The sequence below is a fragment of the Balaenoptera acutorostrata genome, chromosome 6 (genome assembly GCF_949987535.1).
Source record: "Balaenoptera acutorostrata chromosome 6, mBalAcu1.1, whole genome shotgun sequence".
Classification (NCBI taxonomy): Eukaryota; Metazoa; Chordata; class Mammalia; order Artiodactyla; family Balaenopteridae; genus Balaenoptera; species Balaenoptera acutorostrata.
This window is the reverse complement of record NC_080069.1, coordinates 71,170,191-71,186,386: the sequence shown is the minus strand read 5'-3', so window position 1 is coordinate 71,186,386 and position 16,196 is coordinate 71,170,191. Positions and strand designations below refer to the sequence as shown.

Below are 16,196 nucleotides of genomic sequence, written 5' to 3'. Positions count from 1 at the left end.
CAATACATGACATGTCTTTTCATTCTCCTAGCAGTGTCTATTGAGGAGCAGAAAATTTTTGATAAAGTCCAAATTAGCAATTTGTTTTTTAATAGATCATGCTTGGAGTCACATCTAAGAAAACTCTGCTGGATCCAAGATCTCAAAGGTTTTTCCTATTTCTAAACGTTTTATACTTTTAGGTTTTATATATGGGTTTATGATGTTTAATTTTTATATATGGTGTAAGGTAAGGATCAAAGTTCATTTTTTTTAACATATATTTAATCACTCTAGCACTATTTTTTGAAAGACCATACACTTTCTGCTGAATTGCCTTTGCTCATTTGTCAAAAATCAGTGGTCTGTAAATGTGTGGGTCCATTTCTGCACTTTATTCTGTTCCATTGATCCATTTGATAGATTCCATTGATCTATCTTGATGCCAATACCACACTGTCTTGATTACTATAGTTTATAAGAGCCTTGAATTCAGGTACTGGTAGTTCTCCAACTTAGTTCTTCGTTTTCAAAGTTTTTTAGCTATCCTAGATCCACTGTATTTCCATATGAATTGTAAAGTCAGTTTGCCATTTTCTATTAAAAGTTTGATGGGCTTCTGATGAAGACTGTGTTGACTCTATAGACCAAATTGGGGAGAAAAAATATCTTAACAATATTGAGTCTTTTGCCTTATGAACACAGTAGATCTCTCCATTTAGTTAAGTCTTTGATTTCCTTAGAAATGTTTTATAGTTTTTCAGTGTACAGGTCTTACACACCTTTCATCAGATTTATCACTATGTATTTCATAATTAGTTTTTCTATTTTCTTTCCCTATCTTTTTGCTTTCAGCTCTTCTTGAGTGTTTTCATCCAGACACACAGAGAGGTGTCACCTTTTAAAATTCCTTCTGACAATCTTTTACTTTTTGCGTTATATAGTGCACTTATATTTGCTTTAATTACTAATATATTTTTGCTCAGACAACTCAGACACAAATTTCTATGTTGCCAGTAATGCATGGGATACTTCCCAATCTCAGAGTTAGCAATAAGCTGATGCAAAACCAGAAAGCTACTATGTCTAAGGTCCCTCAGCCTAAATCCTCTGCTTGCCACCCAGCCCCTGTAAGGGTAAGCAGACCCTGCCTCCTGGTCCAGTTGTTGCTTCCGAGAGAAGCAGACCAGAAGCAGACCAGAGTGCTCTCCTGCTCCCTTCCCCCGGTTTCAGAGTACATTATCCTCAGCAAAATGGCAGCCACACTACTTATTATGGTGTTCCACACACAAAAACTCTGTGTGTCAGCCAAATGACAAATTTCAACATGCATTACTTTTAGACCACGCTGAAGAAAAAATCTGGTGGACTGACTTGAATCAGCTAATGAAAACCAGTGACATTTCTCGGGTTGAGTTCAAGTCTTGAAATATCCAGATTCTAAAAGAAAAGGAAATAATATTAAGAACCCATGGGGGAAAGAATATTGTTAACCAAGAAGTAAAGGTACTAATTACAGGATATATTTGAAAGACCTCAGATTTCCAAGGGAAACCAGTACAAAAATAAGGTTAGAAACTGTGAACTCCATTTCTTTGTACAAAGTCCTAAATATCTCCCATGTGTGATGGTTGCAACATAAAAATGCCTAAATTGGTCAGATTCATTTTTTTTCTAGCATAGTATTGTATCTTATACTGGCTGTAATTCTGTCTCTTCCTTTCATTTATTTATTAAATAACATTATTTGGTACACTTCTACGTTACTGGATTAAATGTCCATATAAGTTAGAATGATTTTGGTGTTTTTGTGGGCTAACATGTCAATGTTTGTTTTAGAAGTAACTTTGTATTATGATATGAAAGCACCATGCTGGAGATTCCCAAAATAATATTTTCTGCCTTTCATTTCTATCCTTTAAAGAAACCCAAATGAACTGGCTATTCCATATTCTAGGAGGAGACCTTATGTACATTATGATTAAAAAAAAAAAAGGCCTGGAAGGTAAAAAATGTTTCAAACTTGATTGTGGTGGTGTTTACGTGAATGTGTGTGTTTGTCAAAACTCACAGAAATGTACACTAAAACGGATGAATTTTCCTGTACGTAAATATATAATTCAAAGAAGAAAAAAAATTGGGGCAGGATATCTTCTTACGTATATTAAAATGAATTTTAATAAGCTATTTCAATCTAAGCAAGGAACTTGGGTGCCAAATATCAAAGTGAAGTGACACAAAACAAACACATTATGAACATCCAAAAATCTGGAATTTACAATGGGAATGTTGACAGCTTTTGAAATTAAACAGCACTCAATCACTAATTTTCTTGGAGGGTAAGATTTGTACCCTGCTGGGCTTATAATTTTGTTTTCTCTTTTTGTGCTGTTCATGTGTAAATATTGCCAATTTCATCTGACACAAAAAAGGAAAACAACTTAATTTTGTTTCTAAGCTAGTGAATGACACAGAGACTACCCTCTAGATGAGACAGTGTAATATAAGCATCATGGCAATGATTTGTGGAGGGGGAGGTGGGGGGGTGGGGGTGGGAATCAAGCCATTTCGAATGTATTTGTAACAAGGAAACAAATTTATTGATTTTAAAAGACAAGACACCATTTTGTTTTGAAAAACACAAGAAAGCTAGCCTGAGTTCAAGTCTGAAATATTCAGAAAAATCCTACTAATATCTTTAGTATGTTCCAGTCATTTGTTTAAACAACACACTAAAAGTTAATATATATTTTTATAATTATAAAAGTTCCCCAGTTATTGTACAGTACACAATACAAATCGCCCACAAACTATTATTTAGCTCCTGCCAATTTTGAGAGGACATGATATACTAAAAGATTTAGCATTTCTCACAAAAATCACATCAGGAAATACGTATTTACAAAACCAAATACATTATACAAAAAACCATCACATGTTATTCGGTAAAGATGTTTTTAAATAATTAAAAAGTTTATTCAACTGTAGTCCAAAAACTGGAAAAGAACATTACATTATCTCACACATACAATCTCTACAAAAGTTGCTTACCTCATTTACATAATATATTCAGTCGATTGTAAAATAAATGTTCAAATATCTCCTAGTGTTACTATGTTTCTGTGCTTGTGGGACTGAATAATGTAATCTGCCACTTACTAAGTGAAATTTAAATGATGGCACTTAAAAAAAAATACAGTATTTTAAAAAAACACAATGAAAGAAGTTTTACCTAGAAGGTACGAAAGCCCTGAGTGATAGTAGAATTACTGATTGGTAAGCACTACAATTAACCTAATTAAAAGTTTAACACCCCAGGCACAAATTTCCAAGTTTTCTCAAGGCACTCACTTATAGTTTCTGTAACCAATGCACTGGTCACCACCATAGGTCCCAATTGATGATGGAGATGAGTAGAGAAAAAAATTTGCTTTGGTACAAAAGATGCTTTTTAAACGAATAAAATTCAATACCTCCTTTATTGGGTCATTTAAAATCATGTTTAGCAGGTTAAAACAAGGCAATTATTTGTTCAAAAGTATTAATTCATTGAAGGAAAAATTTACTTGGTTATCAACTGTCAATGGGAGTTTTCACTTTTTCTTTCCTCCCCAGAATCATAATTCCTCTAATAAAGATTTGTTGTCCTCATTATTGAGCTACATAAACAATTCTTACCAAAGATTTCATTACTCAGGGCTTCCAATCCCAACATCATAATTTATTTAAAAAAACAAAGGAAAGAGGTGGTGGTGGGGTGGGGGGAGGGAAGGATCAAATACCAGAACCAAATAAGAGACAAAATACATTTTTGAAAATAGGACATATTACCAATTACTTCAAACCAAAGGAAAAAAAAATCCTAGGCAGTCACTTTGTAAGTGGCTTTTACTATTTAAGTAAAATTGGTAAACTAAACTCAGGTCTACTGGCACATAAAATCACTAGCAGCAATGATCAAGGCATGCAAACTGAGAAGCATTTACAGTAAATCATCATGAAGAATTCAAAAGAAGAGAGTTAAATTAAAACCCTTTGAGTATTGCATGTTAACACATGAGTAATTTGCATGGTTTGACTTCCTAAACTGCCTAAAAAAGCAATGTTTACGGCAAACTTGCACTATGCTATGGATGTCCTTTCACCAGACATCGGAATAGGTTACACTCTTTATGAGCGCCCGGCTAGGGCAGCGCAAGCACATCTGCAGATGACACTGCTCTCACGTTCCCTCTCGCAGGGGACAAAGGGGGCCCAGTGCACGCAGAGAGGCCCTTGAGCAAAGTCAGCAATTGTGTAAGCAGACTGGCATTTACAGATATCAGAAGCAGTAGTCATAGCGTCTCCTGACAGATGAGCTTAAAATCAAGTGCTTTGCTCTCCATTCTATCTATATATAATTTTTTGACAAAGTATTAAGGTTTTGGAGCATAGATAAAATTATGCCCTATATGAAATTCCCAAACAATATTTTATGAGAGATCTAACTCCAAATAGCTTACCTGCCCCATAGTTCAGTTTTCCTTTATCCACTTGAACTTGTTTCTTCCTAAGGCTTCACTTACAATTGTACTTTCTAAAGCTAAATAAACGAGATCTTTTGCTCTGTTTGGGGGAAAAAAAAAAAAAGAGAGAAAGAAATGTAACCCTTTCTTTATCATACCTTTTAAAGGCAATCTAGGTACTTTCAATGTGCAGAGATCAGTTACGACATAGGTCTACAGGCCCATGTATTTGTCCTCCTTTTCTAGAGTCATGATGTGATGCTAGAAAAGTTCATTTTTTTTCTGTAAACAGTACACTTACTTAGATGGCAGTGAATATTTGGGAATAAATATATCAAGCCCTCTTGAAGAAAATTAAGAGTTGTATATAAAATGCAAGTGTTCAGCGTGGAAACACTTTCTCTTCCTACCCCCCCTTTAAAAAACAGCATAATTAGACATTTGGATATAGAGTATATTTTACCGGTCTAAGTCTAAATAAATGATCTGAAAGGCTTTTGTCCCCCATTGTATATCTTACAATGCTCAAAGGGTTAATACAAGGCATTACATCAAAGGGGTTTTCTAATACTAGAACTAAGCACTGAATTAAAATGCTTCTATTCCAGTTTTAAAAAAATCACCAAAGTTGCAGAAATACTAGGATTCCATTAATTGATTTGTTCTAACCATACACATGGAGGTTGATCTGATCTAGTGACAAGCCTAATTTTCAATAGCACTGCATGTCAACCCCTCTCCCCCATGTTCTGGTGTGATTCATACAAATCACAAGTTCTAACTTCAATTTTTTGATGATTGTTATTTTCTCACCAGGAATTTGGGGGAGGGGAGGATATAACAAAGGTCAATTTGTTGTATATAACCACTGCCTCAAATTGCACACAAAGGTGACTTGCCAGTTTTTTACTTTCTACTTGTGTCCACACAGGGAGGACCAACATCACAGTGACCCACATTTTTTTCTTTTACACTAACATTTCAAGCACAGCATTATTTTAGATGTTTCAAATATATCATCTGAAGAATTTTTCAAATTTGAAAATGCATCACATTTAGCACTTCTAGAGAGTGTGTTCATGTAAAAAGGTTCATGATTACGGTAATGAAACCGTATTCAGTCCTGAATGACTTTAACAGCATTCTACAAGAACGTGTTCCTTTTCACTCGTCTACTACAAATCAAAGGCAGTCAATGTTGCACACTACTAATTTTAGGTATGCAGTGTTAAAAATCATTTTCTAAAATTTACTTTTGTTTTTCAAGTACACCATCTAAAGAGAGGTGCATGAACCGTGCTATACAGTACAAGAAAAAGCACAAAAAGGAAAGCAGATTTCTGTAAAGGCAGTAAGACTTATACAGTCAGTCCAAGCGTAGTTTGGATGAGAATCCTGAAAAAGTGACCAGCCACTTGATATCCAAAGGAAAAATTTAAAATTGGGCCCCGTGTTCCAAGGAGATGGTTCATCCATTTCACCCCATTGTTCACTGGCTTTGTGAATGCAAATCTTTTGGGTATGATTCTCAAAGTGTATGTGAAGATCAAACTATACTCATGATACTCAATCCTATTACACAGAAATATCTTTCTTGAAACTTAAAAATAGCCAACATGCCTTCCTCACATTTTTCCTCACTGAAAGCATAGCACTAGGTCTACATAGATATTTTTCATGACTAGTGTTTAATTACAGTGTCAAGCAATATTAAGAAGTCCTTAAAATGTGTACTTGCCACTTGTCAATAAATCTACTCTGAGAATGTTAGTGTCATAATATTATTTAGAAAAATCGGTTTCAGTGAACAGAAAAAATGAAAATAAAATGTTCAATAAATGTTTGCTCCAATTTGCTCAATTGCATAAATTATGATGTTTTTATTTTCTAATATACTTCACAATTCAAATTCGAAATTGCTTAAGATGTGTGTGTGTGTGTGAGATCTTGTACATGTGTGTGTGTGTGTCTTACTGTGGATTACAGATAACTGGAAATAGCAGAGATCATACATGTTATTTTGTTTATTGATCAGAACTACCTACCCTAGTCACAAAGAATTAATGTTCCTAACTGTGTTCAGAAAAGACATTAGAATATTTTTAGTGAGACAAGTTGAAATGTAATAATATTTAATCCCTCTAATCTGTCGTAATTTAGAACAAACCGTGAACAATTGGAAGAAATGTTGAATCCTGTAGGGTGCCCAATCCCTAACTTTCATCAATCTAAATTTGCCATTATCAGATTCCTCTAATGAGACAAATATATCCAACATTAAATTAAACAAGGATAATAAATACATTTAAAATCATTCAATAAACAAGATGAAACCAGTAAATACATTTGGTCCAATACAGATACAATAAAGTTCTGGGGGTTGTGAATGGGGAAGTGAAAAAATTCAGAAAGGAGCATCAAAATGAAGAATTTTTTTTTCCTTTTTAGATTTTAATTTTACCTGTAAACCTTTCCTAATGCACGATGAAGTAGATACACGGTCTTTGCAGCTTTAAGGTGTTTGTTTGCGTTTGTGTGTGTGTGATAGTGCAAATTCATTGCCTTTAGGGGAGGAAAAAGGGGAATGATCATTTAAATGACATTTAAATGAAGGTGATGCTAGGATGCTAGTGAAGACTTTCAAACACGTGAGTGAGTTGTATGATACAAAATTTGAATCGATTTTAAAAATTATATCTGAATGATTTAAAGTTTACTTAAGAAGCTTTGTTGATCTTAGTTATTTGAGTAGTCTAAGGCAATCAAGTAACAATAGTTGAAATATACTGCATGTTACCCGATAAGCCATTTGGTATTTTCAACTGTACAGACTGGCTCACCCTCTCCTTTCCACCCCCCACCCTCCCCACCCTAATAAAACTGGAAAGATAAACGTCTTGAGTGTAATATAGGCCTCATTAATAATCTGTAAATCATTTTGTGCTTTCCCTTTTTTTGGCTCTATGTATTTGTGTATTATTTATTTTTGCTAATTAGCTTTTTTAGAACTATTTAAATAAATGGATGTGCCTGTTTTTGTTGTTGTTGGTTAATAATTTGAGAGCTTAAAAGAACCTTGCTTTTCACGTAAATTAAAGTAGGGATGGGTGTATCCTCTCTGGGATCTCACCTTCTGACTTGGTAGCTGACTCCTGCCCACGGACACTCGCGCGTGCATGTGGGCACACAGACACTGAGACACACAGAGAAACATTTAGACTGAAAAGATGCACTTCAATAAGTACCTGCTTATTGTGTTCATTTTCTTAAGTTATAACTAGATAAGAATGGTCTAAAATATATATGATTTTCTGTAACAAAGTTGGTAAGTAAAACTAGCCTGCTATTTCACAATAGCAATCTGATCCTTAATCCTTCAGCAATGTGATTTGTAATCAAGTAATATTCAGCTCTAGGAACAAAAATAAAGTCACGGTCACTCAAAGAGGGGAAGTGATTTTTGTCTTTTCGGTTTGCTTTGCTTGCCCTAAATTTCCTTTGAAGAACGTGTTACCTGTCCTTACTTCGGGAATCTGAAAATGACGGGCACACCTTGTCAAATGGACTGAAGAGGAATTCACATGAACAAAATAAGCCTGACTAAACCTTAGCTTCAGTTCTGTTTTAAGGCACCATGTAATAGCCGAGGTACGATGATCCCTGATGTACATTCTTCAACGGCACTGGTCCATGCAGCCACCTATCCAAATCCTACAGAGTTGGGGATAAGCAACAGTGCGGTGTGCCAGTTACACTGCCTTCAGGTTCTGTTTAAAATTTAAATCCACATACTTTAGAAACCAGGAAATAATTTTTGAAGGAAACAACGATATGCAGGTTGCTACATTCCTTGCATTCCATAAATTTTCTTTTATAATAGCAGCATATTGAACTACTATTAGGAAAAAGACCTGGAATAAAAGAAAGTCATTCAAATGGAATGGTTTCCTGTATGTCCAGCTCAGCATAAGTAGCATGTACACTTAAAAAAAAAAAAAAAAAAAAAAAGTCAAGTCATTTTTTTCAGCTTCAGTATCTACCTATAACAGCCCCACTCAACAGCAGAATGCATCTGTGCAGTGGTCCCAAATACAGAATCAGTAGTCTTTAAACAGAGGAATTGGTATGCAAATAACAGTTAAAATTCAATGTTTAACGGAAGCTTGCGTTAACATGGTTTAATAATTATGTACACAAATTATGTACATATTAGCATAATCTCTTGCAATTCTGTCATTTACTCTGAACGGATAAATGCACAGCTCAACTTTTCTTCAGAGAAAAATAGATGACCTTCCCAACCCTCTAGCACTATAATAAAAATGCTCTGTATTCTCTCTCCATACGCCAAAATGTTATGAAAATAGTGTCTTGTGGTTCTGTCCAATGAAAAGCACCTTTCAAAAGCAAATTTGATGCATCTGCTGCCAAATGGGCATGCCTCCAGTGTAAATCAAAGAAAATCATTTCTTTTGATATTTCACAGAAGTGCATCTAATTAAAAACTTACACATGAAATCATACACCAAGACTAACAATCAACAATAAAATATTTTAAGCTACAAAAAATGTAAATTATTTTTTAATTATAAGAAAACAAAAACATTGACATTAAGTGTTGTAAAAATCCTTCTTGACACCCAAAACTAAGGAAAAAAAACCTCATTATTAAGAAGCAAATAATTTGTTTACATTAAAAAAAAAAAAAAAAAGACCTGGCAAAATACATACACCCATTCCATTTCACAACTCCAAAAAGGTAATGTTCAGCACAGAGAATTTGACAACAGTTGACCTTCAGGCTTATTAAAATTTCAACTTAAGCCCAATATCAACAGGGTTAATGTTAGCTGGAAAAATACGCTTTAATATTCTTTAGACTGCAGTGTAGGTATTTCCTGTAGCGCTGCACTGTCTGATAGTCTGAGTACTCGTGACGATGTGCTCGCTGTGAATTGGATTCAGGAGGCTTGGCTGCACGCCACTCTCGAGAACAGGCTGCATACAGCCCACCGGAAATGCCTGGTTCAGCTCGGTTTTCTCTCTTTTGGCTTGAGGTTCTGAAGAGTCATCTAATTCCTCATCCATTTCACTCTCCACTTCACTGCCTTCATCTGCACAAACAAATAATACCAAGACTATTACCAGAAGACAAACTGGAAAAGAGCAAGCAACACATGCTTTAGGAACACTTTGATATAGTACATTGAGAAAGCAACTCCTTAGCCCTTCTTGGGGGACAAAGCTTGTGGGTTTTCCTTTCAACAGATTTTACCTGTGTCAGTGCTCTATTCTTTTAAACACAGCAAAGGTAATTTATTCTTGGGTTTGTGATTGATATCTTTAACAGGTCTTTTAAGAAGACCTTTGGAGTTCCCTAAAGTTTTTACATTAAATAGTGGCATAATTTGTGTCATTATAAAGTAGTCACTTGGGTACACTACGCTGGCTTTGGGGAATGTATTGCGCTGAAAAATGCTAACTAAAGAAAAACAAAAGGAAGAAAGAAAGAAAAAAATTTGTTTTTCCTCTGAAAATCTACATCTGATATAAATTTTATCTGTGCTGATGTTAATGTACGTGAGACCTATGTTGAGTCACAGAATAACTATAGCATGCATAAGCAGGGGCTGCTTACAGACTTTCTGTGCACATGAATGTTGTAGATCATAATATTAATTAGGCCCTTAACTTTTATTACAAAATGAAGACTGAGGCAGTAGTATCAGATTAAAAATGCACAGTGAATTTCCATTCCTAGCAACACTGATATTCTCTGTTAACAGCTAGTATTCATTTCTGGAAATTAGGTGTATAAATAGTCACTGTTACCTCCAAATTTTAATACATTTTATATTAACTAAAACATCATTATAATGGAATACTATTTAATTTTTTCCAGCATGCACTGTTAAAATTCAAAAGCACAGCATAGAGAGAAAATAAATGCTCTCACACAGCTTTACTACTGTGTAAGATTCTCCTCAGAGGAGTGGAGAGAATACCTCTTCATAAGCGCTAATTTTTAAACAGCTAGGGATATATTTCTGCCTCAAAAATCTTTTCACTGGGAATTCCCTGGCGGTCCAGTGGTTAGGACTCTGTGCTTTCACTGCTGGGCCTGGTCGGGGAACTAAGATCCCACAAGCCACGTGGCACAGGCAAAAAAAAAAAAAAGTCTTTTTCCTTCATCCTCAACATGTTTTATTGTTTACCAAAAAAGCCTCCACACATAATTACACCAAAACCTCATCTATAAATAAAATATATCTATACTTACTCTTAAATTTGACTTATTATGGTGACTTGTATTAACAGAATCAGATCTCCATTATATTCTATGGCATGTCACATGCAAAGAGTGTGTAACAAGTTACTGCAAAGTCAGCTGGACTCTGTCTAAGAGGTGCTGAGTCTAGTATTACCATTTGGGGCACACCTGCAGCAGTTCTGCTAATACAGTTCTCGGCGTAAATGGGCTCCCTGACGTTGCTTATCTTATTATCAATTGGTGCAAAGATGGTTCCAGAGAAAAGTGGTGAGGAATAATAGGGCCTCCATATAAGGTGCAGGTTGTACAGTTGTGCAGTTGCCGGGAGCAACGTCTTCTGGGAATGTTGTGTGATTAAAAAGATTGAGATTAGATGTACTGACTAGAAATGGTGTCTGAGATGCACTGAACGATAAACAGAGTTCTCTGGGATGAGGCAAGCTGTCTTGGCCACCTGCTTTATCCGGTTACCGTTCGCCTCTGGTAAAGGACTTGAGGATAGCATTACAGTTTGTCTGAACAAGCACATTCGAAGGGCTGGAGAGCTGTCAGAAAGGGCTACATTTGATAGACATTTGCTTCATTAAGAGGATATAATCAAAATATGCTTGTATGACACTTTTGCATTTCTTTTTTGTATTTGTTTTCATATGAACAAACAAAAGGTCTGGAAGGATCCTCACACTAAATTCTTAACGGTGGTAGTCTCTTTGGCTTTTGACTGTGAAGTTTTTACTTTCTATAACTTCTAATTCTCTGCATTATTTGAAATCTTTATACATAACTAATGCTACTTTTATTATCCAGAAAAAAATCAAATTCTCATTTTGTGGAAAAAGCCCCCAAAAATTTCTTAAAGATTTCACATTCAAACCTTAGGTTCTGAATATGCTAGTTTGGCTAATTCTCAAGCAGCATCCAGTCTAGAGGTGAATGGGACCAGCGGAGCCACCCGAGGAAGGTGAGGGCAAGTCACACTGCTTCTTGGCTCCCTTTTCACCAACTTTTCTGTGACTGAGAAATAGTGTCAAAGTAATAAAAGAGGCAGCAGTACAAGAAAAAAAAATCATTTCAAGCAGGCAGGCAAGTGGAGAGAGAGTGGGATGTCCTTTCATCTCCCCTGCTGTGGACGGAAAAGGCAATGGGGCGACGGACAGAACAAACTCCAGTGCTCCAGGCCACGCTGCTTCAGGTCCACTTGTGAGTGACAGGGTTCCTTTGGATAGGCTACAAAGCAATCACAAAAGCAAGCCCTTTCTCTAGTTCCCACAGACATTTTATGCTCCTATAAAGACTCAAAAGACATTTCCTGGGAACCTACTTGAAGTTATGGGAATTTGGTACACAAAAACTAAAACTAGGTGCTACTGGAGTTTACCAAAGACTTTGGTTCAACGCTTGACAAAGAAGACTGGCTGCCATTCAGTGTTTGGCCCAGAAGCAACATTCCTACTATACCTCCAGACAGCCTGGGATGAAATCCCCAAATTCGAATTACGAGGCTTTGGTGTCAGTGCATCATCAGGGTTGCCTTATGTTGGGCCTGCGTTTCAACAGCCACTTTTCCTGCTCTGAATTTACAAACTGGCCTCATCATTGATTTACCTCTCTGATGTTTCTTTGGTTAATCCTATAGAGTATATGTTTGCAGCAATGATGTTTTGGGGCTATCGTTCTCTACTTTTCCTGTTTTGCTATTATGCATGTTGCTAAAACAGGAATTAACGCGTACACAGTTGATAAATAGTGATAGGAGTTTAAAGTGGGAGTGATGTTGATTCACACAGGACTTTCCCCGGCATGTGAATGTCTTCCATCACCAAGGAGGCATGGAAGCTGAACACTGAGTACCCTAGTACAGGACGCTGCAGAGGACAGTGTGGCACCTCGTGTGCGGATTCCCCACGTGCTTCCTCATGCCTCAGTTTCCCCACTGGCTCTGGCTCTGTCCTCGAAGGGATAATGGTGTAGTTCTCCCCAATCTATGTACACTTTGTCCCTGACTCCAAAACTCAATTCCTTAAAACCTGAAGAAATCTTCACTTTTTTTGTTTTTGTTTTTTGAAGAAAGGTGTATATTTTCTGCAGTGCTTATTTATTAGAAATTTTACATTAAAAAAAACCAACAACTGAGCTGGTATTTTTTTCAGAATTGTTTTTGTTTGTGTGCACTCTATTCCAACCTCATTTTCCTTCGAGCCCTGTTCCTTTTACTCTGTGGTTTTATAGGTAGTGAGTTTCTTCAGAATTATATATTGTGTTGTCATATTAGAGTGGCAATGCTGATATGAAAATTTAAGAAGTATATACGTTATCCTTTTCATTTACCCCAATACTGATCTTGCTTTTATAGTAAACTTCATTGTTATCTCTGAGTTCTTTTTCCACCGAAAAGTGTGAATTGGTGACTTGAGTAGGCTGAGGAATTTTTTTCTTGCCGGGTGGGCCTTAAATAAAAATATTTGACCCAATTTTATCACTTTTTTCCAGGACTCTGGCGAAAGCCAGAAATAATTTCTGGTTACTTGTACTTAACTGCAGGCAAAAAAAATCAAGAAGAGTTTAAACTGTATTTAAATTCAATTCTTGCACTTAATATATGTAACATAAAGAAAGCATAGAAATGGAAAAATAAAAAAGATTCCAAAAGACTTAACTGTCATATTCATCAAGGATTGTATGCCATTTCCACAAAATAAAAGTGCTATACACATATACTACATTTTCCTCTATGAGAATTTCTTACTCAAAAAAAGTCCTTAAAAATGTACATTATTTTCAATTCTTACCTTTATCCAGATTTCCAGGAGACACAGCATTTAAATCACCAAACTGCAAAACAGTAGTCATTTGTGCAACAGTTACTACCAAGCAGAATAAAATAATATTCTCAGAGACTGCAGTAAAAATACCACACTATGACTTTTTAAAACTGTAAACTAGTGACCATTTTGATCTCTAACTACACAGGTCACCTAATTTTCCAATCAAACCTGTCGAAATTGAACAGTTTAAATTGTGTCACAATTTAGCTGTCTTAGCCTCTTTGCAAAAGGATAACAATTTTCTGTCTTCCATGCTCCATTTTACTTTTTATTATTTGAACTCAGCAGTGAAGCAATAGGGGCCTGGCTGACCTGGATGAAGATGGATGTGGTAGAATAAATTTGGAAAAGCTCTGATGAAGCAGGATGCATGAGCTCCACCCCCATTAACTGTCCGTGAGTCCACCCGGAGTCTACACTATAGAAACATGGTCCAGCCACCTGGTTGAACTCTGTTTTTTTGAGTTTTTATTTGTAGAAATGAAAAACATAATAGGAGCCCCAACACTGAGAGTATTTATGTTTACAAAATCTTTGAGACTTCTCTTCTTGTAATTGATCTTTTTATTTACTAAGATAACAGGGTCCCAAATTAAAAAAGAAAGGCATCTGATTGTTATTAATGCAACAAAAAAGGTATTAAAAGAATATGGAACAATTAATAACCTTCAGCTTAGACTTTATTTGCTACCTTAGTTCAAAAGCTTGATGATATTTTTACAGTGAAAAAATATATTTTGAGAGTCTCAGGGTGAACATAAATAAAAAATTGAAGAGCAGAGGTAACAAAGCTAATCAGAAAAAGGTGAAGTAAAACCTCATAGCACCTGCTTTTTAAATGGTAAACATTACTTTTTTTTTAAAGCTGAAGATTCAGAATAAGTCATTATTAGAAATTCAGGTTTCTCAAAAAGCTTAGAAAGGGTGAGACAGAAATTCTACTTACATTTGGAAGTTTGCTTATAAAGAGTTCCATGATAGGAGTATTTTTTTCATCTACAACATATGTCTATAAAGTAATAAAACTGATCTTATTTTGCAAACATACACACACGTAATTTCTTTTTTTTACCTAAATATGAATTGTTCTTCATAGTAGCTACCCTGGGAGCTTATACATTTATTCCAAGGTTCAAGATTCTGGAATTCCTCTTTGACAATCAATTTCAAGAGTTAGTTTATGTATCATTCAAGAAAGCCCATCTTGTTGTTTTACATCGAACTGTGACTCCAAACACTCCACATTTTATTCATTGTACTTGGTCCTGAGATGATTTCTGATTACTTACCAAATTAAAATGCATCTCTGCCACAATTCAGGATATTCAAAATAATGTGTCATTTTACTCTTTATTACTTCTGAGCAGTTCAGAGGCAGTTTAAAAAGAGGCATTCCACATCACTTTAAGCCATGGCAGTATTACTGACCCAATGTGTAGCCTCCCGAGCTGACTGCCTTGAAGGGGACAAGGGCCACCTGGTTGCGCAACTCTTAGCATATTTGTTTGAAAGACTGCCCCATTGCGTTATAGTTACGTCCCATGGGCAGCAAATATAAAATCATAAATACTGAACTGTTGTTTTGAAGTTGTGCCTGTTCACATGGCTCAGAACCTTATGTTAGTCTAAATAAAAACCACAGTTTAAATTGTACAGGATTTCTTGAATTAAAGAATATAATAAAAGCACCGAAAAACACAACAGGATTCTTTACCTATTTTTGGTATTATTTAAATATTTTAGAACTATAAAGAGAGAATGCCCAAAGCCGATGGATCATTTATATGTTATTTCTAGTTGACACACAGAGTAAGATTTCTATTTCTTTTAAATGAGTACTTAACAACACTTCAAGACCCAATACTGGAAATGAGTTGGCAGTGATGAGCCTAAACGTATTTCCATATCTATAAAAAGTGAATACACCATTTGTTTTTGATAAATCTTGAAAAGTTGTTTGAGACTAAATTATTACTGCCATCGGTGATCAATAATATCATGCAAAGTGGCTAAAACCAAACTTTGAACACATATGGAAATTTTTCTTCGAAAGAAACACTGCTTTTAGTTGCTACTTAACTGAAAACACGACAACGTAATAGAAAGATTTTCCTTTGAAAATTTCTGCTTAATCTGAATGAATACATCTGATTACTCAGGATGATGAAAATAAAAACCAAAAACAATCGAAATCTCTGTAATCATTACTAGCGTTAGTAAATAAACATTTGCATACTCAGTGCTGAGGGCTTGTGACCATGCACTGTGAGGGACACTGTGGAAAAAAAGAAAAAAAAAATCTCCAAGATACTGCCAATGCCTGTAGTTGTCTCTGGAATTAATGACAAAGTTCCATATGTACAACATACAGTAGATTTAAAATAAAAATCTTGTGAATAAGAGGTTTTGATATCCCTGTATAGTGGAAGGTGAAGGCTTTTATATGCATTTTATGTGTGAGGAAAGAATATACATTTGAGGACTTCCCTGGTGGCGCAGTGCTTAAGAATCCACCTGCCAATGCAGGGGACACGGGTTCGAGCCCTGGTCCGGAAAGATCCCACATGCCGTGGAGCAACTAAGCCCGTGCGCCACAACTACTGAGCCTGCACTCTA

The 16,196-nt window shown here is 35.6% G+C and overlaps 1 protein-coding gene across 7 annotated transcripts in view; it reads right to left on the bottom strand.

Moving 5' to 3' along the window:
• Positions 1 to 7,379: 7,379 nt before the first annotated feature.
• Positions 7,380 to 16,196, bottom strand: part of RFX3 (regulatory factor X3) — a 296,992-nt gene continuing 288,175 nt past the window's right edge. For all 7 annotated transcript variants that reach the window (XM_057549444.1, XM_057549447.1, XM_057549448.1 and 4 more), the window contains 2 exons: positions 13,545 to 13,587; positions 7,380 to 9,598 (listed from right to left, as the gene is read on the bottom strand). In XM_057549444.1, the coding sequence (XP_057405427.1) occupies positions 9,360 to 9,598; positions 13,545 to 13,587 (282 nt within the window). In that variant the 3' untranslated portion in view covers positions 7,380 to 9,359. The remainder of the gene's footprint in view (positions 9,599 to 13,544; positions 13,588 to 16,196) is intronic.